Source organism: Chiloscyllium punctatum, chromosome 3, assembly GCF_047496795.1.
Source record: "Chiloscyllium punctatum isolate Juve2018m chromosome 3, sChiPun1.3, whole genome shotgun sequence".
Classification (NCBI taxonomy): domain Eukaryota; kingdom Metazoa; phylum Chordata; class Chondrichthyes; order Orectolobiformes; family Hemiscylliidae; genus Chiloscyllium; species Chiloscyllium punctatum.
Window position 1 is genome coordinate 130,845,687 of NC_092741.1, and position 23,253 is coordinate 130,868,939.

General features: G+C 40.5%; 1 protein-coding gene across 3 annotated transcripts in view; it reads right to left on the reverse strand.

Moving 5' to 3' along the window:
- myom2b (myomesin 2b) overlaps nucleotides 1-23,253 on the reverse strand; it is a 121,229-nt gene that overhangs the window by 95,096 nt on the left and 2,880 nt on the right. For all 3 annotated transcript variants that reach the window (XM_072560725.1, XM_072560732.1, XM_072560714.1), the window contains exons 2-5: nucleotides 18,582-18,728; nucleotides 2,084-2,197; nucleotides 928-1,066; nucleotides 664-821 (exon numbers count right to left, since the gene is read on the reverse strand). In XM_072560725.1, the coding sequence (XP_072416826.1) occupies nucleotides 664-821; nucleotides 928-1,066; nucleotides 2,084-2,197; nucleotides 18,582-18,703 (533 nt within the window). In that variant the 5' untranslated portion in view covers nucleotides 18,704-18,728. The remainder of the gene's footprint in view (nucleotides 1-663; nucleotides 822-927; nucleotides 1,067-2,083; nucleotides 2,198-18,581; nucleotides 18,729-23,253) is intronic.

A 23,253-nucleotide genomic window follows, 5' to 3' on the forward strand; every position in this document is an offset into this window, starting at 1 on the left:
GAGTATTAGAGATGTACAGCACAGAAACAGACCCTTCGGTCCATTCATCTATGCCAACCAGATATCCCACCTATTCTAGTCCATTTCCCCGCATTGGCCCATATCCCTCCAAACCCTTCCTATTCATATACCCATCCAGATGCCTTTTAAATGTTGTAATTGTACTAGCCCCCACCACTTCCTCTGGCAGCTCATTCCATACATGCACCGATTTGATTAAACAAATTGTAATATTTTTTTCTTAAAGTAGTCAGTGATTTGGATTTTATTTTAGCTTATACAGAGGAACCTCGGTTTTCCAGCATTCGCTTAATCGAACTTCGGATCATCCGAACATGATTGCAAGGTCCCAATGCATGGCTAACTATGTTATCCGGCATTGATTATTCAGCATTCGATTAACTGAACGAAATATTGCCCACTCACGTCCTTCGGATAATTGAGTTTCCTCTGTAATTACCTGGCCAGCTGGTTAGAGTGTGCACATATTGTAAAAATATGGTTTCACTTTCATTTTAAAAGCTGCTTCTAGAATTGTCTTGGAGCAAACAAAATTAGGTCACCGTAACTCCAAATCCAAATAATGAGTAAATCAAGAAAATGCATTCTTTACCAGGCACAGTGACGGACACTCTTTCAGTACGCAAGGTCAACATGACTTACCATCTGACTAACGGGGTTGGAAAACCCTGAACAGTGCAGAACAATTTTACAAAGGAGTTCTCCCAAACTGTATGGGATCTTAACCGGACAAGAAATTCAGGAGCACGGCATATGGAATCCTCACGGATATGTCTCTGCACAGCTAACCTTTCTTCTTCCTATACAAACAGAATCAATTAAAAACACTTAATTTAATCATCCCAGGAAATATGCTACGATTTGTGAATGGAGGCTGACAGTAGACTAGTCAAGCTGATCACTTACCATCCTCTTCAGAGCTAGCATGTCTGCTTGCTCATGTGCAGACCTTCTGAGTTTAAAAATCTCAGTCTCCATCTCCCGTAGTTTTGTACCATATAGAAATGCTCTTGGTTTAGGCTTGACTTCTTCCTCTTCACCCTCTCTGTCAATCAGAAAACACAGACAGAAACTTTTCAAAAGCTTTCATTATCTATCTGCATTTCATTTGAATGCAGCCTTTCCATAATTACATTTGTTGATAAGCAAAACATCAAAGTGACATTACATGTCACTATACTAGAGGTTTCAGTCCAAGACTGCTGTGAGACTGCAAACAGGCTATCATTGTTTCTTATACTGTCTGTTCCCACGTCAGCTATGTTTTTCCCAATGGTATCCAAACGTTGATTGGTTTTTTAACAATTGGCACACATTCCACCACTTGGGAACTTTTTATAGCTCACTCTGAGCTGATTATAATTGTAATCGAGCCAAAGCAAAACCGGAAAAGTCCAACTCTGGGCATTGTCTGATCTAAAATGACAATGACTTGAAAATAGCAGAGAATTCACATTGGGTCACTAATAAAAGTACCCATTTCTGAGGTTGTGGATGCCATGCTGCCAAGGAGTCTCTCCTTCTCCTTTTCAATGTGAGCATTGGGACTTTCTGTATCTCTAAGTGACTTCTAAACATCTAAATAGCTGAAATAATGAATCCCATAAATCAAGATCTTTTAGAATATATTTTAAGTCAAAATTTTATTGAATATTAAATAATTACTAGTTTCAAAATAAACAAAATTTTCCTATTTCAGAAGGAATCTGCATCTAGATTTTCTCTCTCTCTCTCTCTTTTGTAGGTGCAGACATGCAGTCTGATGAGTGTTATGCATTCTCTGATTCAGTTAACTATCAACTGAGCTTAAGCTTATACAATAAAGTGCAGATCTTGTGCAACATTGCTCCTTTAAAACAGTCTTTGGTACATAGGGGATCGGGTGAATGATCAGATCCTACAATTTCACCCCCTGCACTTCTGTTAAATGAAAATCCAGAAGATTAGACCTCTTGACCATTTCCACTCTGCTGCCAGGGACAAATGGCCTATCAGCCACATCATATGAAAACAATGTCTGCAGGCTGCTTATAATAGCATTAACATAATATTATTGATATACCTGCTCCGAAATGGAGGCACTGTGTATTCAGGAACTTCTTCTTCAGCATACTGACAAACCCTTTTAGCACAAGGACTGTGTCTGGATAAGGAAGTCTCAAGTGATGATCTAGACCTTATAAAGAAAAGAGAAGGCAAACACTCTTTTAAAACCAAAAGGAGTAAGGTAAAGCAATTCTGAAACAATTTGTTTTTTTTAAGTGCTACTGTTGACATAAATAAAGGGATTCTGGAATAGTGGTGCTGGAAGTCATTGTTTTTACCTCATAAATAAAGGGATTCCCATTCTGATCACATGGTAATTTTTTTATTATTGATGAACACAGCAACAATTATGCTGTCAATGCTGAATAAATTTCATTCCCCAGATTTTCTTCAATTTCTAAGAGATATAATGTGTTTATTTACTGCAATATCTGTCACTTAGACTGAATGGCCAAAATACAGAACAGCTAGCACACTGCATCGTGTAGCTTTAATCACAGTAATTGACTAAATATTTTATGGTAATACACATCCAGAACAAAGCTATTCAGGATTGAATTCAAATTGTACATGTGGTTCAAACTTCAAAATTGCACATACAAACATCAAAAGCCTGTAAACACAGTGATATAAATAAATTTCTTCCATTGTTTCAATATAGTTAAAACACAGAATATATAATATCAGTAAATATATGCAATATCAATATTATGTCAATAAGATTCTTAAGCCTATCAGCTGTCTGTTAGATTTTAGAAGAACTATTTCAGATGTCATGCTTAAATAAGCCAAAGTATTGTTTTGCCTTAAAAAGAATGAAAGCAAATCTGCCATTCATGTTAAATTCTTCTGAATTGGAAACAAAGAAGTACAAGCTAGAAAACTTCCCTCACCAACAATAAATAATCTGTAATTAACCAAAGGCCGTGCCTGTGATCATACCTCGACATGTTAAAATTGTACCTGGCTCCATCAGGAGAACAGAATAATGCACAATGCGACACATCAGATACAGGCAAAGAACCCATTGTTTTACAACAGTATATTGGGGAAATAATTAAGAAGAGTTTGCTTCATCCATTAAAACAGCTGCTTCCATGGTGCTATACCATTACAGAACCTGAAAAAGTAATTAACCACTAAAGGAAAATTTCATCAGAAAGGAAAATCCTCAAAGATGTTCATGAAAATCTCAAGAATATTCATCCAACTATCCCACAGCCCAACTATTCAAATGGAACTATGATTACTCGTGGTTCTGGATCACACCTCAACACACTATCTGCTGAATATCTGATTAACCGAGCTATTATTCAATTACAAACTATACCGATTCCTTTGATAGGGAAAAAAAAAGTGCAAAATCAATTTTGTTTGCTGAAACACATGGTTCCCCAAACTTAAAAAAAATGTCAGGGTGGAAATTTGCAAACTGGTGTCCAGTTTCCGTTCACAGTTCGAGACAAATGGCCTGTTTACATCTACATAGAGTCATAGTCATAGAGATGTACAGCACAGACACACACCCTTTGGTCATACTTGTCCATGCTAACCAGATATCCCAACCCAATCTAGTCCCACCTGCCAGCATATGGCCCAAATCCTTCCTATTCATATACCCATCCAAATGTCTTTTAAATATTGCAATTGTACCAGCCTCCACCACTTCCTCTGGCAGCTCATTCCATACACGTACCACCCTCTGTGTGAAAAGGTTGCCCCTTAGGTCCCTTTTATATCTTTCCCCTCTCACCTTAAACCTATGCCCTCTAGTTCTGGACTCCCCCACCCCAGGGAAAAGACTTTGTCTATTTATCCTATCCTTGCCCCTCATGATTTTGAGATCTATAGGTGACCCCTCAGCCACCAACACTCCAGGGAAAACAGCCATGGCTTATTCAACCTGACCCTATAGCTCAAATCCTCCAACCCTGGCAATATCCTGGTAAATCTTTTCTGAACCCTTTCAAATTTCACAACATCTTTGTGATAGGAAGAAGACCAGAATTGCATGCAATATTCCAACAGTGGCCTAACCACTGTCTTGTACAGCCACAACATAACCTTCTAACACCTGTACTCAATACTCTGACCAATAAAGGGAGGCAGACCATATGCCTTCTCCACTATCCTATCTACCTGCAACTCCACTTTCAAGGAACTATGAACCTGCACTCTAAGGTCTCTTTGTTCAGCAACACTCCCTAGGACCTTACCATTAAGTGTATAAGTCCTATTAAGATTTGCTTTCCCAAAATGCAGCACCTTATATTTATCTAAATTAAACTCCATCTGCCACTTCTCAGCCCATCGGCCCATCTGATCAAGATCTCACATCATTTGTGTTCACAGTTATCGTACTTTTCATTTTCCTCAATTGTGAATTTACCACTAGAAATGCACCAAAACTATCCATGAATTCATTTGTGTTATACATTTTGTTTCTCATGATGTCACTTGATATTTTTATGATGGGCTCAAGGCATTTTTACATCTCCACAGTCATATCTGGAAAGATGGATACTCCATGGATGTTGCAATATCTGAAAGGGTCAAGGTAACCACTCAGCTTTGAGACCACTTAGATAAATGTGGGACAGATGGTTCTTCAAGGCACCAAGTCTGTAACCTTTGAGACAGCAATATTGAGGTAAAGTCCAGCAGATAGCTTCCAGAATCTGAAGGAAGCAGCCTGGGAAGGTATGTTCCAGGTATATGGGAAGGTGGCAGATCACTTGCAATAAAGATTATCTTTGGGAGTTTGGATTACATATCACATGAAGAATGCCATCACACACTTTGCTATTTTTTTCTTAAAATAATCTTCTCCTTGTCAAGACAAGGAAGCATCTCTGAAGCACCAAGATTGCTGCTACAAATGATCAACTAATCCAGAATTAAGACGTACAAAATTTCACACACCAGGGGAATGGAATGACCTTATGTGGCAAGAAAGTTCTCCGATTGCTTGGTCAATGAGGTGATTTTGTGACTGATGCATGGTTGTGAAATGATTTAGGTGAAGCTTAGTGTCAGGCAAGAGGAATTTCTCTGTGAACGAGCAGCAAAGCAGCCTTCAAATGGGAATGTTGAATAGCCAGTTATTAGCTTGAATTTTTGCCAATATGGGACCATGATGGCAGGACTCATTTGGCAGAGGCTTCAGATCTTAATCTTCTGAATGTCTCCCTTAAAGGTTGTACCTGCAGCTGTCGCAGCTCAATTATGACTTCATGAGGGTGACACAACCTTTCAAAGCATTGCCAAGGTCACAGTGGAGTAGCCCATCGACATATAGAGGAGGTATGAGTACCAGTGATCACAATTAGAGTTTGCCAATTGTGCCTGTTCAACTTAACAACACTGCATTGGGCCTCCTAATCCTTGTGCTTTTCCTTTTAAAAACAGGGGAAGCTTTAAGGGAAATACTGCTGCGAGTTCACAAACACAAGACCTGTTACAAAACACTGACCCAATTGCGTATCATAAAGAGGCTATGAAACAGGTCATTCTGACCAAAAGACTTATGTCACTCTTTACGCTCCACACAAGCCTCTTCACACCTTAGTTCATCTTACCTTATTAACAAAGCCTTCTATTCATTCTCTGTTATGTCTGTACCTAGTCAAAATCATTTGTGACTTAACAATCGTATTATTTAATCATACTTGGTTATTTTATTTAAAACTTGAATGGCAACAGCAAGATCCCAAGATGCACAGCTAGTTATGAACACTGCTCTGTTAGCTGTTTTCCTCATGAACTTGGAACTAAAAGAATATAATAATCCTTGTTAAATTAGTTGTTTTCTATTAAGAAAAGGAGACAGGTAAAAATAAAGCACAGACTGCAGGATGTTATAATGGATTCAACTGATCTTGTAAACTATGGAAGAAACGTTTGAGTAGCACACGATACACTGTAGATGGGGGCGATGTATCCTAGCAAACATCCTGACAGCTTTGTAATCCATCATTGTATCCTACATGTAAAATGTTCAGAATTAAACATTATCTAGTTCAGAAAAGATAAAGTTGTAGCTCGGTCATCAAGTATAAACTGAAAAGTTTGTTTTCAAATTAGAGGGCCCTTTCATTTTTCTTTGGAATTCAATTTAAACATAATCAGGGGTGACTGGAACTGGTGGTGCTTGAGGAGCTGCAATGCTGGTCAAAGCTAGGTGTCAAGAGTAGCTGATAAGAGCTACAGCATGTGGTAAATTAAAACACCAGCCCCGAGACAGCTGCACGGCCAACTGCAATTCCAGCTGCGCAGTTGTTAATAGAAGCTGTCTCCAAGTACATCCAATATTTGTTACCAGACTGGATAATTTTCATAGATCCAAGTAAAACAGCTTTCAGTGTCATTCAATATTCTTCAGGATAAAAAAAGAAAGAGCCTGTACTTGATTGGAGCATGCCATGACAAAATGGACAATACAGACAAGAAAAGATTCTCTGCTCCATTCAACCTGCCCGACAATCTTTGTGGCATCTTGTAAGTCACAATATTAACACACTCTACCCTGCCCAGAGGGGAAAAAACTGATCCCATGGGAGGGATGATAAACCAGATTTTAGAAAATAGGCGAATTTGGGAGAGAAATTATTTCACAATCCTGAGTTGCGAAGGAACTACAACCTCTAGAAAGTTTGATGAATGAACAAGGAGAGCAGGAGAGATACGATATACTTTTGAGATTCAAGAGCTTTAATCATAAAAGTAGTTTCCTGGACTAGTTACAATCACCTATGCAGCCTGCTATTTTTCAGTTTCACAAATTGGCCAGGTTTTTAGTCTTTCCAGTCGATGATGTAATGTTGGTTGGAGGTGGAGTGTATGGATGTTTTCTACATCAACTTGTTCAGAGATATTATTGCACACACTTTGGGAGCAGATGGGGCTTGAACACAGACCTTCTGATCCAGAGGTACCACTGCACTACAGAGCCTACAGATGGAATGTATGAATGGTGATGCATCGGGCACTGTTGTTGTGTGGAACTGACTGGAAGAGCTAACTTGTCTTTTCCTGCCTACAATTAGAACATAGAACATTTTAGTATGGGAACAGGCCTGCCGGCACACTGTGTGTACTGACTATGGTGCCATTCTAAATTAATCCCATCTGCCTGCACATGCTCTATATCCCTCTATTCCTCATCTGTTCATGTATATTCCTAAATTCCTCTTAAGTATTGCTGTCTATCTGCTTCTACCATTTCTCCTGGCAGGACATTCAGGCATCTACAGCCTTTGGAAAAGAACTGCCACATCCATCGTCATTAAACTTTTCTCCATCATTAGAATTCCTAAAGTGTGGAAATAGGCCCTTCAACCCAACAAGTCTACACTGACACATTCCCCTACCTTATATTTACCCCAACTAATAACCTACACTATGGGCAATATAGCACGGCCAATTCACCTAACCTGCACATCTTTGGATTGTCGGAGGAAACCGGAGCACTCGGAGGAAACCCATGCAGACACGGGGAGAATGTACAAACTCCATGCAGACAGTTGCCCAAGGATGGAATCAAACCCGGGTCCCCGGCAGAGTGAGACAGCAGTGCTGACCACTGAGCCACCATGCAGCCCCAAAGGTTGTGGTGTGCACTCGTCCCAGGTAGGACCTGAACCTACAATCCTCTCATTCGTAGTCAGACGCATTATCCATCGTGCCACTGGCCCCACAGCATGGCCAATTTTATACACTTTTCTATCAGATCACTCGTCAGCCTCCAATGCTTTAGCAAAAACAGTCTACGTTTGTCTAACCCAGAGGTGGGGAACCTTTTCATGTTGGAAGGCCGCATTATGTTAGTTGTAATCTAATAAGGCCACATCCAAGAAATTTCAATTATATAAATGTTGATACGGTTAGACTGTGTAACTATTCTCAAATTTCACTTCAAATGGAAAGGCACATGCATTGTTGTCATAAGTTGATAAACACTGGCGCACTGGATACCCACAGGCTCTCGCCAACCAGCTTCAGGCAGTAGTGATGCCAGTCAGGCGGGGAAGATAACGTACATTCTAGAGTCACATAATAACTAAATCATGAGCATAGCAGGTGTCGAAATAGCCCTTATGACTTACCAATTTTTTTAATTGTGGTGGTCAGTCTGTGAGGATTATTTTGTTGAATTTTTTTTTACTCTCTGGTATTTTAAATACATTCATTTTAAGATTAAAATAAAAATAATAAAGGACGAAAGAAACATATTAATAAAACATAAAAGGTTTATTCTGCAAAATTTGGATTCATTCAAAAGGCCACACACAATGGCCTCGAAGGTTGCAGGTTCCCCAGCCCTGGTCTAACCTCTCCCTCTAGGTAGTATACTCCAATCCAGGCAAAACCTCGTTTGGACCAAATGTGACCTAACTAAAGTTTTATAATGTTACAACATGACTTGCCATTTTTATACTCAGTGAGTCTGACTGACAAAGCATTTCATACACCTGCTTGATCACCTTATCCACTTGAGTTATCACTTTCAGGGAGCTATGGAATTGGTTCGCTAAGGGTCCTGCCATTCATTGTATACTATCCTTTTGCATTTCACCTCCCAACACACGTTACTTCACTTGTACAGATTAAAATCCATCTGCCATTTCTCTGTCCAGCTTTCCAACTGATCTATATCCAGCTGCAACCTTTGACAACCTTCCTCACTATCACAATGCCATCAATTTTTTTGTCATCTTCAAACTTACTAATTAGACCACCTACATTTTCATCCAAATCATTTATATAAATGTCATTTGTAATATATATATATATAAATAACAAACAACCAGCACTGATGCTTGCGAAACACTGCTGGTCACAGACCTCCAGTCAGAAAAACACCCCTCCACAACTACCCTCTGTTTTCTATGACCAAGCCAATGCTTCATCCAACTCACTGAGGATCCCATATAACTTAATCTTCTGGGCAGTCTACCATGAGGGACCTTGTCAAATTCTTTAGTAAAGTTTATGAATGTAACATCCACTGCCCTACCCTCATTAATCATCTTTGTTGCTTCCTCAAAAAAAATCAATCAAGTTTGTGAGAGAAGACTTCTCCACACAAAGCCATGCTGACTATCCTTAAAAGGCCCATTCTTCTCTAAATGCCAGTAAATCCTGTCTCTCAGAGCCTTCTACAATTTCCCTACCAATGTAGTAAGGCTTACTGGCCTATAATTTCCTGAATTATATCTGTTATCCTTCTTAAACCACAGAATAATATTTGCTCTTCTGCAGTATTCTGGGGCATCTCCTCTGGCTAGAAAGGACACAAAGATCTCCTTGAAGGCCCCAGCAATTGCACTTCTTGCCTCCCTCATTATCCTGGGATCCCATCTGGCCCTCAGGACTTACCTGCCTTAATGTTTTAAAAGACACCCATCATCACCACCATCTTAATATTGACATGCCCTGGAATATTGAAATACTGCCCTCTAATCTTACCATCACTCATGTCCTTCTCCTTAGTGAATACCAATGTGAAATACTCATTAATCTGAATCTGAAGTGACAATATTTCAGTTGAATAAAGGGAAATATGGAGCTATGAGGGAGCAACTGGCCAAAGTTCAATGGTTTAATACCTTAACAGGGAAGACCGTGGAGGAACAATGGCAGATATTTCTGTGTATAATGCAGAAGATGCAGGATCAGTTCATTCCTAAAAGGAAGAAAGATCCCAGGAGGAGACATGGGCGGCCGTGGCTGACAAGGGAAGTAAAGAAACATATAAGGTTAAAAGAGAAAAAGTATAACTTAGCGAAGATAAGCGGGAAAACGGAGGACTGGGAAGCTTTTAAAGAACAACAGAGGATTAGTAAGAAGGAAGTACGCAGAGAAAAAATGAGGTACGAAGGTAAACTGGCCAAGAATATAAAGGAGGATAGTAAAAGCTTTTTTAGGTATGTCCAAGGCAAAAAAATGGTTAGGACAAAAATTGGGCCCTTGAAGACAGAAGCAGGGGAATATATTACTGGGAACGAAGAAATGGCAGAGGAATTAAATGGGTACTTCAGATCTGTGTTCACTGGGGAAGACACAAGCAATCTCCCTGAGGTAACAGTGGCTGAAGGACCTGAACTTAAGGGAATTTCTATTTGCCAGGATTTGGTGTTGGAGAGACTGTTAGGTCTGAAGGTTGATAAGTCTCCGGGACCTGATGGCCTGCATCCCAGGGTACTGAAGGAGGTGGCTCGGGAAATCGTGGATGCGCTGGTGATTATTTTCCAGAGTTCAATAGAATCGGGGTTGGTTCCTGAGGATTGGAGGGCGGCTAATGTTGTGCCACTTTTTAAGAAGGGTGGGCGGGAGAAAGCAGGAAATTATAGACCAGTTAGTCTGACCTCAGTGGTGGGAAAGATGCTGGAGTCTATTATAAAGGATGAAATTACGGCACATCTGGATAATAGTAACAGGATAGGACAGAGTCAGCATGGATTTATGAAGGGGAAATCATGCTTGACTAATCTTCTTGAATTTTTTGAGGATGTAACTCGGAAGATGGACGAGGGAGATCCAGTGGATGTAGTGTACCTGGACTTTCAGAAAGCTTTTGATAAAGTCCCACACAAGAGGTTAGTGAGTAAAATTAGGGCGCACGGGATTGGGGGCAAAGTACTAGATTGGATAGAGAATTGGTTGGCTAACAGGAAACAAAGGGTAGTGATTAACGGCTCCATTTTGAAATGGCAGGCAGTGACCAGTGGGGTACCGCAGGGATCCGTGCTGGGACCGCAGCTTTTTACAATATATGTAAATGATATAGAAGATGGTATCAGCAATAACATTAGCAAATTTGCTGATGACACAAAGCTAGGTGGTAGGGTGAAATGTGATGAGGATGTTAGGGGATTACAGGGTGACCTGGACAAGTTAGGTGAGTGGGCAGATGCATGGCAGATGCAGTTTAATGTGGATAAATGTCTGGTTATCCACTTTGGTGGCAAGAACAGGAAGGCAGATTACTACCTCAATGGTATCAAATTAGGTAAAGGGGCTGTTCAGAGAGATCTGGGTGTTCTTGTCCACCAGTCAATGAAGGCAAGCATGCAGGTACAGCAGGTCGTGAAGAAGGCTAATAGCATGCTGGCCTTCATAACAAGAGGGATTGAGTATAGAAGCAAAGAGGTGCTTCTGCAGCTGTACAGGGCCCTGGTGAGACCACACCTGGAGTACTGTGTACAGTTCTGGTCTCCAAATTTGAGGAAAGACATTCTGGCTATTGAGGGAGTGCAGCGTAGGTTCACGAGGTCAATTCCTGGAATGGCAGGATTGCCTTACACGGAAAGACTGAAGCGACTGGGCTTGTATACCCTTGAGTTTAGAAGACTGAGAGGGGATCTGATTGAAACGTATAGGCTTATGAAAGGACTGGACACTCTGGCAGGAGGGAACATATTTCCGTTGATGGGGGAGTGCCGAACCAGAGGACACAACTTAAAAATACGGGGTAGACCATTTAGGACAGAGATGAGGAGAAACTACTTCACACAGAGAGTGGTGGCTGTGTGGAATGCTCTGCCCCAGAGGGCAGTGGAGGCCCAGTCTCTGGATTCTTTTAAGAAAGAATTGGATAGAGCTCTTAAAGATAGTGGAGTCAAGGGGTATGGAGATAAGGCTGGAACAGGATACTAATTAGGAATGATCAGCCATGATCATATTGAATGGCGGTGCAGGCTCGAAGGGCAGAATGGCCTACTCCTGCATCTATTGTCTATTGTCTATTGTCTATTAAGAACCTCACCACTGGCTCCATGCATAAATTCATCCTTTGTCCTTGAGTGTATCTACCCTTTCCGGAAGTACCCTCTTGCTTCCAATGTCACATCTAAAATGCCTTGGGATTCTCCTTAATCCTACTTGCCACGAACATTTTTTGACCCCCTCCAACCCTTCTAATTCCTTGTTTGAGTTCTTTCCTGCTTCCTTACATATGCTTCCTTTTCTTTTTTGACTAAACTTTCAATATCTTGTTACCCAGGGTTATCAAATCTTGGCATCCTTAACTTTCATCCTCACAGGAACATGCTGGTCTTAGATTTTGACCAATTGGCCTTTAAAGGACTCCCACATGTCAGATGTGGATTTACCCTCAAAACATATACCGCAATCTAATTTCTCCAGCACCTGCCTAATACTGTTGTAATTAATGTTCACTCAATTTAGCATTTTCACCTGAGGAAGGATTTTGCTAGGGTTGGAGTCTTTGAGACATGGGGAGAGGCTGAATAGGCTGGGTTGTTTTCCCTGGAGCGTTGGAGGCTGAGGGAGACCTTAGATAGGTTTATAAAATCATGAGGGCATGGATAGGGTAAATAGACAAGGTTTTTTCTCTGGGGTGGGGAAGTTCAGAACTAGAGGACATAGGTTTAGGGTGAGAGGGGAAAACTTTAAAAGGGACCTAAGGGTTAATGTTTTCATGCAGAGGATGGTGCGTAAATGGAATGAGCTGCCGGAGGAAGTGCTGAAGTCTGGTATAAATGCAACATTTAAAAAGACATCTGGATAGGTATATGAATAAGAAGGGTTTACAGGGATCTGGGCCAAGTGCTGGCAAATGGGAGTAGATTAGTTTAGGACATGTGGTCGGCACAGACAAGTTAGGCTGAAGGATCTGTTTCTGTGCTGTACATCTCTATGACCCTTTGACTCTATGGTCAGTCTTGCCCTTATCCAGAACTAAGGGCAGAACTAACAGAAGTGTTAGAAGGTAAATACTTTGGGACTAGTGATAATAATCCTATTAATTTTAAAATTGTTATGGAAAAGGGTAGGATTTCCATAAAAGTTAAAGTTCTTAATTGTATTAAGGAAAATTTTAATGGAATGAGACTGGAATTTTCAAAAGTTGTTTGGAGTAGACTGACAAGTGGGATGCAATCAAAAGTGTGATAACAAGAGTTCAGAGGCATTATGTTTGTGTTAGAGTGAAGTGTAAGGCTAGTAAGAGTGGGGAATAATGGATGAATAAAGATATTGAGGTTCTGGTCAAGAAGAAGGAAGTGTCATATATTAGATATAGACAACTGGGATCAAATGACTTGCTTGCAGAGAAGGAAGTGTATGGAGCATTCTTAAGAGGGAAATCAGAAGGACAAAAAAGGGATATGAGATAGCCTTGACAGATAAGGTTAAGGATAATCTAAAGAGACTCTACAAATACATTAAGAGCAAAAGAGCATCGAGGGAAAGAGAAATGCACAGACCTGTATAAAACAATGATAAATTCTGATCTGTGTATGTAAATGTTGACATATGTATGGCATGACTAAATGTACAGACCATCAAATCATTTTATGAATAAAGTATATTTTTGAAATTAAAAAAATCTAGGGAAAGAATAGGGCTCATTAAAGATAAAGAGGCCATCTATGTGTTGAACCTCAAGAGATGGGAGAGATATGAAGTGAATATTTTGCCTCAGTTTTTACCAAGGCAAAAGAAAAGGAGGCTATAGAACTCAGGAAAATAAATAATGATGTTTTGGAAACAGTTCACAATACAGAAGTAGTGCTGGAGTTCTTAAAAAAAAACATGAAGATGGATTCATCTCCAGGACCTGATCAATGGTAAGGTCCTGGAGTTTGTTGGTGAAAAAGGAGATCTTAAAGTGAAAGTTCATAATTCATTGAAAGTGGAGTCGCAGTTAGATAGGATAGTGAAGAAGGCATTTAGTATGCATGCCTTTATTGGTCAGTGTATTGAGTATAGGAGTTGAAATGTTATGGCTGCACAGGACGTTGGTTAGGTCACTATTGGAATACTACATGCAATTCTGGTCTCCCTGCTATGGGAAGGATGTTGTCAAACTTGAAAGGGTTCAGAAAACACTGACAAGGATGTTACAAGGGTTGGAGGGTTTGAGCTAAAAAGGACAGGCCGAATAGACTGGGGCTAATTTCCCTGGAACATTGGAAGCTGAGGGGTAACCTTATAGAGGTTTATAAAATCATGGAAAGGGTAAATAGATAAGGTTGTTTCTCCAGGGTGGGGGAGTCCAGAACTAGAGGGCATAGGTTTATAGTGAAGGAGAAAGATTTAAAAAGGAGCTTAGGGGGCATGTTTTCATGCAAAGGGTGTTGCGTGTATGGAATGAGCTGCCAGAGGAAGTGGTGGACGCTGATACAATTACAGTATTTAAAAGGCATCTAGATGGGTATATGAATAGGAAAGGTTTAGAGAAATAGGGGTCAAATGCTGGCAAATGGGACTAGATTTATTTCGAATATCTCGTTAGCATGGATGAGTTAGACTGAAGGATCTGTTTCTGTGCTGCATACGTCAATGATTCTATGACTCTAAGTGTATCCCAGGATGTTGTGGGAAGGTAGCAAAGAAATTGCAGGGCCCCTAGAAGAGATATTTGCATCATCTATAACCATGGGTGAGGTGCCAAAGGATTGGAGGATAGACAATGTTTATTTAAGAAATGCTATAAGGAGAAGCCTGGGAACTATAGGCCTGTGAGTCTGACATCGATGGTGAGTAAGTTGTTGGAGGTAATTCTAAAACATACGAGTTACATGCATTTTGGAGGGCTGATACAGGATAGTCAGCTTGGCTTTGTGCGAGGGAAATTATGTCTCACAAACTTGGTTGAGTTTTTTTGAGGAAGTAATCAAAAAGATTGATGAGGGCAGAGTGGTAAACGTTGTTTACATGGATTTTAGTAAAGCCTTTGACAAGGTTCCGCACGGTCGAGTAATTAGTAAAGTTAGATCACATGGTATTCAGTGAAAATTTGCCAATTGGCTACAAAATTGGCTTGACGGTAGGAGACAGAGGGTGGTGCTGGAGTGTTGTTTTTCAGACTGCAGGCCTGTGACCAGCAGCGTTCCACAGGGACAGGTACTGTGTCCACTTTTGTTGAATGATAATTTAGGAGGCATTGTTAGTAAGACTGTGGATGACACCAAAATTGGTGATAAAGTGGACAGTGAAGATGGTTATCTATGATTACAAAGAGATCTTGAAAAAAATTGTGTCAATGGGTTGAGGAGTGGCAGATGAAGTTTAATTTGGACAAATGGGAGGTATTGCATTTTGATAAAACAAACAAGGGTGGGACTTATTCATTTAATGGTAGAACAGACAGACCTAGGGTTTCAGGTTCATAATTCTTTGAAATTTGCATCACATGTCGACAGAGTGGTCAAGAAGATATTTGCACATTTATCTTCATTGCCCAGACCTTTGAGTAAAGGAGTTGGGATGTTACATTGAGGTTGTACAGGACATCGGTGAGACCTCTTCTGGAATACTGAGTACAGTTCTGGCTGCCCTGCTATTGGAAGGATATTTTTAAAGTGGAGAGGGTTCAGAAAAGATTCACCAGGGAGGGGGGGTTTGAATTATAAAGGTAAGCTGGATAGGGATGGGACTTTTTCACTGGAGCTTCAGAGGTTGAGGGCTGACCGTATTGTGGTTTATAAAATCATGAGGGCATAGATAAGGTGAATAGCAAGGGTCTTTTTCCTAGGGTGGGGGAGTTCAAAATTAGGGGGCACATCTTTAAGGTAAGAAGACAAAGATTTAAAAGGACATGAGGGGCAACTTTATTTACACAGAGAGTGGTTCGTATGTGGAATGAATTCAGAGGAAGCGCTGGATGCAGGTATGGTTAAAAAATCTAAAAGGCATTTGGATTAGTACACGAACAGGAAAAAGTTGGAGGGATAAGGGCCAAATGCAGACAAGTCGGACTAGTTTGGTTTGGAAACATGGTCGGCATGGACTAGTTAGTACAGAGGGTCTGCTTCCATACTGTATGGCTCTATGACTCTAATACCAGCTCAAAACTTATGGAATTATGATCACTGCTCCCAAAATGCTTTCACACTGAAACTTCAAATACCTAGCCAGCTTCATTACCCAATACAAGGTCTGGTATGGCTCCTTCCCTATTTGAACTACTTTCATAGTGTTTCAAAAAATCCTACTGGATGCAGCTAACAATTTCTGCACCGTCTAAATCCCTGGAATCAAGAGAGTTCCAGTCAATATTGAGCAAGTTAAAATCCCCCACTACAGCAACCATGTTGTTTGTATATCTTTCCACTGTCTGCCTATACATCTCCTGCTGGCTATTGGGAGGCCTATCGTGTAACTCTATCACAGTCATTGCATTTTTATCATTCCTGAGTTCTCGCTGTATGGCCTTGCTGGATGAACACTCCAAGATGTCCTCTCTCAGTACAGCTGTAACATTCTCCTGAATCAGTGATGCATTGTATGCATATCTGTAGCATGATGGCATTCTGCTCTATAATTGGATCTATTAAGAACCAATTGTGGAAACCATGCAGACACTTATTCCTACACCTGTCCACCATCGACAAGGCACAAGTCAGGGGCGGGATGGAATACTCCCTATTTGCCTGGGTGAGTGCAGCTCCAGAAGATTGCCACCATCCAGAACATTTGATTGGCATACAGCCACAAATATTTATTCTCTCCCTCACTTGCACACATGCACTCTCTCGCTCATATGCCCATTCTCTCTATCTCACATGCATGTGCCCTCACCCCCTCCATTGCTCCTCACCCTCTCCCCTTCCTCACATACTTACCCATATTTCACTAATACTCACATTCTCTCACACTCACTCAATTTCTCTTTCATTATCTTTCATCTTCTGTCACACATAATCACATTCATTCTGTGTACTCACTTTCTCACATTCACTCCCAGTTTCTCTCTCACACAGGTACTCGTGTGGTAGGAGCCACTTGGAACCAAACTGCCTGGGAAAGCAGTCTTTGTGGAGATTGGTGTCATTTGCAGCGATGCTGCTCTTGGGAATTAGTTTGGTGACTATGTGGGAGGAAGTGTCAGGTGGGGTTGCTGGCAGCCTCCTTAAATTCATTGTGTACAACAGGCTGCAACAATTTCCAATTAAACCATCCAAGGCAGGAAAAAAAAACACATTATCCATTCTAGCGAGTCCTAATGAAGTAATAACTGCTTGGTTCAGCATAATAGCAATTATTGGCTGATCAGCCTATCAATGAGAGTGGTCAGAACTAGATTGGCTTCTTTAGGTACTGACCATCCAAACTGACCAAGTATCTGGCCATTGCGCCCATCACTTCTATAATTGCTTTCCTAGGCCCTGTGGCATCCAGTTTACCATTACAACTTTGGAAGTCTCAGCCCCCAGATTTCAGCAGCCAACTCCACTGGGGATCATGACCAATGCGTCAGGAAGTCTGGCTCTAAAGGAAGAGTTTCTCTCCACCAACTGTGTCAAATCTTTTAATTGTCTAAATTACTTCATTTAGATTCCCCTTAATCTTTTGTACTGGAAGGATTGAAGCTTTATCTTTCCACATAATTTAATCCTTCTCACCCAGTATCATTCTGATGAATGTGAGCTGCACCAGTACCAATGTCAGTATGTCTCTGTGTACAGGCCCAGTGCAGAGAATTGAACATAATAGTTAATATAGGATCTAACAAGTGTTTTATACAATTCTAAACTTAGTCTTCTTCGTATATTCAAGCCTCAAAATACAAGCTAACATTCAATTTGACCTTTCAAATATTTTTGTACCAATCAACTGGTTTTGAGTGATTTCTGTATGTGTAAATAAAACAGCCAAATTTCAATCCAGGTTCCTGGGGGACACTGCAGATCACATCCTGCCAATTGGAATACATACCCAACACCCTACTTCCTAACTATTCTCACTCAGATCCATTGTTTGCCTCCAGTTCCATATGTTCTGATTTTTGTTTTAAATCTTTAGGGTAGGACAATATGAATTCCTTTTTGGAAAATTATATAAATAATACTTCTTATGCATCAAGCTAGTGATTGCCTCAAATAACAGAGCAATATTTGTGATTTCTACTATCCTGTTTTCACAGTGACACCTCTGTATTTTTTTCTATTATTTTTCTGTTCTTACATTATTGCTAACTGATTATTAAAACAATTCATACAAAACATTTGAAGTGTTTTGACAATCAAGAAATGTGCAATCAAATGGTTGATGACAATAATAGTGTCATGATACTTAATCAAATTTCTTGAGTTTTTTTAATTACTTGAAATAAAAGTTAAATACTGGAGTGAAATCTGCAGCCTTATAATTCCATGAAAGGGATGTTCAATTATTGGACTAATTGTAGAAAGATGCAATGCTGATCAGTGTATGATTCTGAGAGTAGGGAGGCTGAGTTATGAGGAAAAGATAAAAGTCTTATATTCCACAGACACATCATCATGGCATAAAATAAATTACTGTTAAGTGATCATGGAGACAAAGTCAAATGTAAACAAAAAAAACAAAAGTACATTTAAGTCAGAGATATGAGGAACTGCTTTGTATTTGCTGTGAACTCCCAGTGATTGGTCTGCACTGTTTGCAAGAATAATCTTCTCAAAACAATTCTATAAGTTCATTCATAGGCTGCCTGCTTTGTGTCTGCCTGGTCCTTTAACTCCCACTGTGTAGGAGAGGTGAGAAGATGCCACTGTGTTCCTCACCTTTTGGATACACTGCTTTTACTGGTGTACTTCTTCACAACTGATCGGGTGTCAAGGTTGCGGTAATCATAGCCGTAGTGTTTGTGTCTCTTTTGGTAAAATGGTAGCACCTTTGTTGCCATGGTGACTGACAATCTTTATGGAAACCTACACACAAAAATTCATATTATTTCAATTAGTATACAGAAAATATTGAATTGCATTTGAGTACAAGCAATTTTAAAAGAACATTTTAATCTGAATTAGACAAGCAGATTTTTTGTCTAAATATGTAATTTTTGTCTCACTTAATCTCTGTCAATATTGTTATTGAAATAAAATTTAGTTAGTCAATGCTTTAAATGTGCAGTCATGTCCACATCTGCCTGACTATTCACAGGAAGGATGATTAGGTATCTCAGCAAGTGTGCTCCCATCTCTGTATTATAATTCATAATGACCTTCAAGGTAGTCCACACTCCAAAATTGTCAGTGGTGATATGTTGAATGAAGAAACAGCCAAACCATAAGAAAATGAACCAAACAATCAACCTTCAAAGAGGAGAGATGGGAAGTAACCTGAGAGTCTACAGTACGTTACTAACATCTGTGTGTTCTTAGTCTTGAACAAAACTCTTCTGTACTCATGACAAGCTATCAAGGAATAGTTATCAAGTAGCTGCATTATTTCTGTACTTTACACAGGGAAATATGCAAGAAGAATTGTTGAAGTAGAAGGAAATAAAAACCAGTTGGCAAATGTGAAAAATCTGTTGAGGCGTCTTGAGCATTTTATGTACTATATTTATCTCCTTATCTTACTGCACTGCTTACCCTTACCATTGTCAAGTTACTTCTAATTTATTCTTGATATTTAAGTTTGAGAGTCCTTCCAGGGGAATCACAATAGCATCACTACCAGTTGCTGATCGAGAGACAGGCTCTCTCTCTCTATTCACACACATACTTAAGAGGCATTTGGATGGGTATATGAATAGAAGGGTTTGGAGGGATATGGGCCGGGTGCTGGCAGGTGAGACTAGATTGGGTTGGGATATCTGGTCGGCATGGACGGGTTGGACTGAAGGATCTGATTCCATGCTGTACATCTCTATGACTCTACATGCTTTGCTTGAGAACTCTACAGGAGGCTATAAAGTGCAGCATGGCAAATGTCTGTTTTTTGTATTGCTGTAAACTTTTTTTTTGCTTTGTATAGTCATTGCTTTGTCAAAGGCTATGGCTGTTATCTTTTCAGCTGTTTGAATCTAAGAAACTATAAACAGCCCTTTCTCCAGTTAGTTCAGAGCTGCATATTGTTCTGAAAGCCTATAATTCTCTTACTGTGATTAATTAGTCTCAGTCACTGATATTTTGTTGCTTTTGATAAATGTGACAAATTCAAAACTCAAAATCACTCCAAACTGCCTGGCCCTAAAACTTATTATAAATGTTATCTGAATTGTTATCACTATAAGTGTATCACGTACAAGGCATCTTGTACTGAAGTTTTGTATAATGGCTGACATAAGCCTGTATAACAGTAAATGGTAACCAGAAACCAATATATAAAGTTACAAGAAAATGCAGGTGATAAAACAGCAAATATTTAGCATTTAAAGGTAGTCTTCTGCTACCTTACTTTATTATATTTATTGAATGCAGTGAAGTACATCAAGATTAAATCTTGATGCTGGAATCTATACTGAAATCAACAAATGCTGGAGATCACAGCAGGTCAGGCAGCATCCATGGAGACAGAGCAAGTTAATGTTTCAACACCAAATCTGCAAACCGGTATTAGTCCAAAATCATCAGTTACAAAACACATTCGCAGCCAGAAACTCCTAATTTACTGGTCTCGCTGCAGTCATAATAGAATGGTTAAGTAACGTTATTCTTACAAGCTCAGATGTGTTGATGGTTTAAATGTTATAAAAGGAGAATTTTTTTCCCCAAAACTTATATACAATCATAGAGTCATAGAGATGTACAGCAAGGAAACAAACCCTTCAGTCCAATTTGTCCATGCTGACCAGATATCCCAACCCAATCTAGTCCCACCTGCCAGCACCCAGCCCAAATCCCTCCTAACCTTTCCTATTTATATACGCATCCACATGTCTTTTCCATCACTTCCTCTGACAGCCCATTCCACACACGCACCACCTTCTGCATGAAAAAGTTGCCCTTGGGTCCATTTTATATCATTCCCCTCTTACCCTAAACCTATGCCCTCTAGTTCTGGATTCCCCCACCCCAGGGAAAAGACCTTGTCTATTTATCCCATCCATGCCCCTCATGATTTTATAAACCTCTATAAGGTCACCCCTAAGCCTCTGATGCTCCAGGGAAAACAGCCCCAGCCTATTCATCCTCTCCTTATAGCTCAAATCCTTCAACCCTGGGAACATCCTTGTAAATCTTTTCTGAACCTTTTCATGTTTCACAACATCCTTCCAATAGGAAGGAGACCAGAATTCCACGCAATATTCTAAAAGTGGCCTAACCAATGTCTTGTGCAGCCACAACATGATCTCCCAACTCATGTACTCAATGCTCTGACCAATAAAGGAAAGCATATCGAACACCTTCACTATCCTATCTGCCTGTGACTTTACTTTCAAGGAACTATGAACCTGCACTCCACGGTCTCTTTGTTCAGCAACACTCCCGAGGACCGTCCCATTAAGGGTATAAGTCATGCTAAGATTTGCTTTCCCAAAATGCAGCATCTCACATTTATCTAACTTAAATTCCATCTGCCAATCCTTAGCCCATTGGCCCATCTGATCAAGATCTCATTGTAATCCAAGGTAACTTTCTTCGCTGTCCACTGCACCTCCAACTTTGGTGTCATCTGCAAACTCACTAACTTGACCTCTTATGCTCACATCCAAACCATTTATGTAAATGACAAACAGTAGTGGACCCAGTACCGATCCTTGTGGTATCCACTGGTCACAGGCCTCCAGTCTGAAAAACAACCCTCCACCACCCTCTATTTTCTACCTTTGAGCCAGTTCTGTATCCAAATTGCTAGCTCTCCCTGTATTCCATGAGATCTAATCTTGCTAACCAGTCTACCATGGGGAACCTTGTCGAACACCTTACTGAAGTCCATATAATAAAGTTATGTAGTTCTTAGCGAATTCTTGGCATCATTGAGCTCTTCTGGTTTTACACTTCAAATTTCACTCAAGGGTGTTGTCCCTCAGAAACAGATGTCTCATAAATGCTTCATATCATTGTAAAAAGTGCCAACTGGAAGAGATGGGATTACCTACAGTGTGAAAACCGAACATTTGGCCCAAAGACCCTCTGAAGAATATCCCACCCAGACCCATTTCCCTCTGATTAATACACATAACACTATGGGCAATTTAGCACAGCCAATCCACCTGACCTGTGAATCTTTGGATTGTGGGAGGAAACCTACGCAGACACAGGGAGAATGTGCAAACACCACACAGACAGTCGGCCAAGGCAGGACCCGGGTCCCCAGCGCTGTGAGGCAGTAGTGCTAACCATTGAGCCACCGTGCCACTCTAAGAAAGGCTGACTGTCTATACTAAGGCATCAGCTGTAGCTTTTATAATAACTCCAAAAGCCTTGCACCCACCCACCACATGTAGAACTCAGATCTCAGTTTTCAAAATATCAAAATGGACACGCAAAAAAGAAGAACTGATTTTCCCTGTTACTTGCTTCTAACCCTGATTATCCGACCTCTCCAGGCAGCAACGATTGACAAACACTACTGGAAGATTTTTAGTTGGCAGTTAGCATGTCAGATCTTCGTTTTGCTCTCACTGAGGTCGCTAACTCACAATAAGTTTGCAACTTTAACGTTAACTGGCCAGGTTGAACAAAGTGCCATTATGACAGCCCAACGTACCAGTACTATAGAGGCTAGACTCGATTACAGTAATAGAATGGATTTTCAGTTTAACCCCTCCCTGCAACACAACACACTTCAGCTGCCTTTTAACCCCGACGTTGTTTCATGACTGGCTTTCATTAATAAGAACAAAGTCAATGTTTGCAACCTACCCATCTGCCAAGAATTATGCAAATCAACTGCATTAATTAATGTTAACTACATTCCAAGTAGCAATGGTTGAATGGAGCACTTTCGATTTCTTTCCCGACTTTTTGCTGTCAATGTTTCCTCAGCCCCTCCTCTCCAGTCCAGGTCTCCCTATTAATTGCAAAGCCGATAGGAGGCATCGAGTTCAGAAACATTTTAACCAAAAACAATCCTTGTTAGGGAGCACACCCTAACTTTTCAAAGAGTATGGTTTAGACCGTTCCTTGGGCAAATTGCTACAATCGCTGCAGTGTACACTAACCACTTCAATGCACGTTGTCTCTCGTGTCTCCCCAATGTTCACATCCCTTGAGTTTCTCGCATGAGCGGCGGCTATTCCCCACACAATGAGCCCCAGACGGTGATCTAAGCACTTAAGTTGGGGAAATCACCTGGAGAAAGTCAGGACTGCTGATGCTGGAGATCAGAGTCGAGAGTGTGGCGTTGGAAAAGCACAGCGGGTCAGGCAGCATCCGAGGAGCAGGAGAATCGATGTTTCGGGCATAAGCCCTTCATCAGGACATCCTCCTCCTATCCTTATCTACTGCCTACCAGACTCCAGCGGTGGCTAATGGTTTGGGGACTGTGGCTGGGAGAATTGTG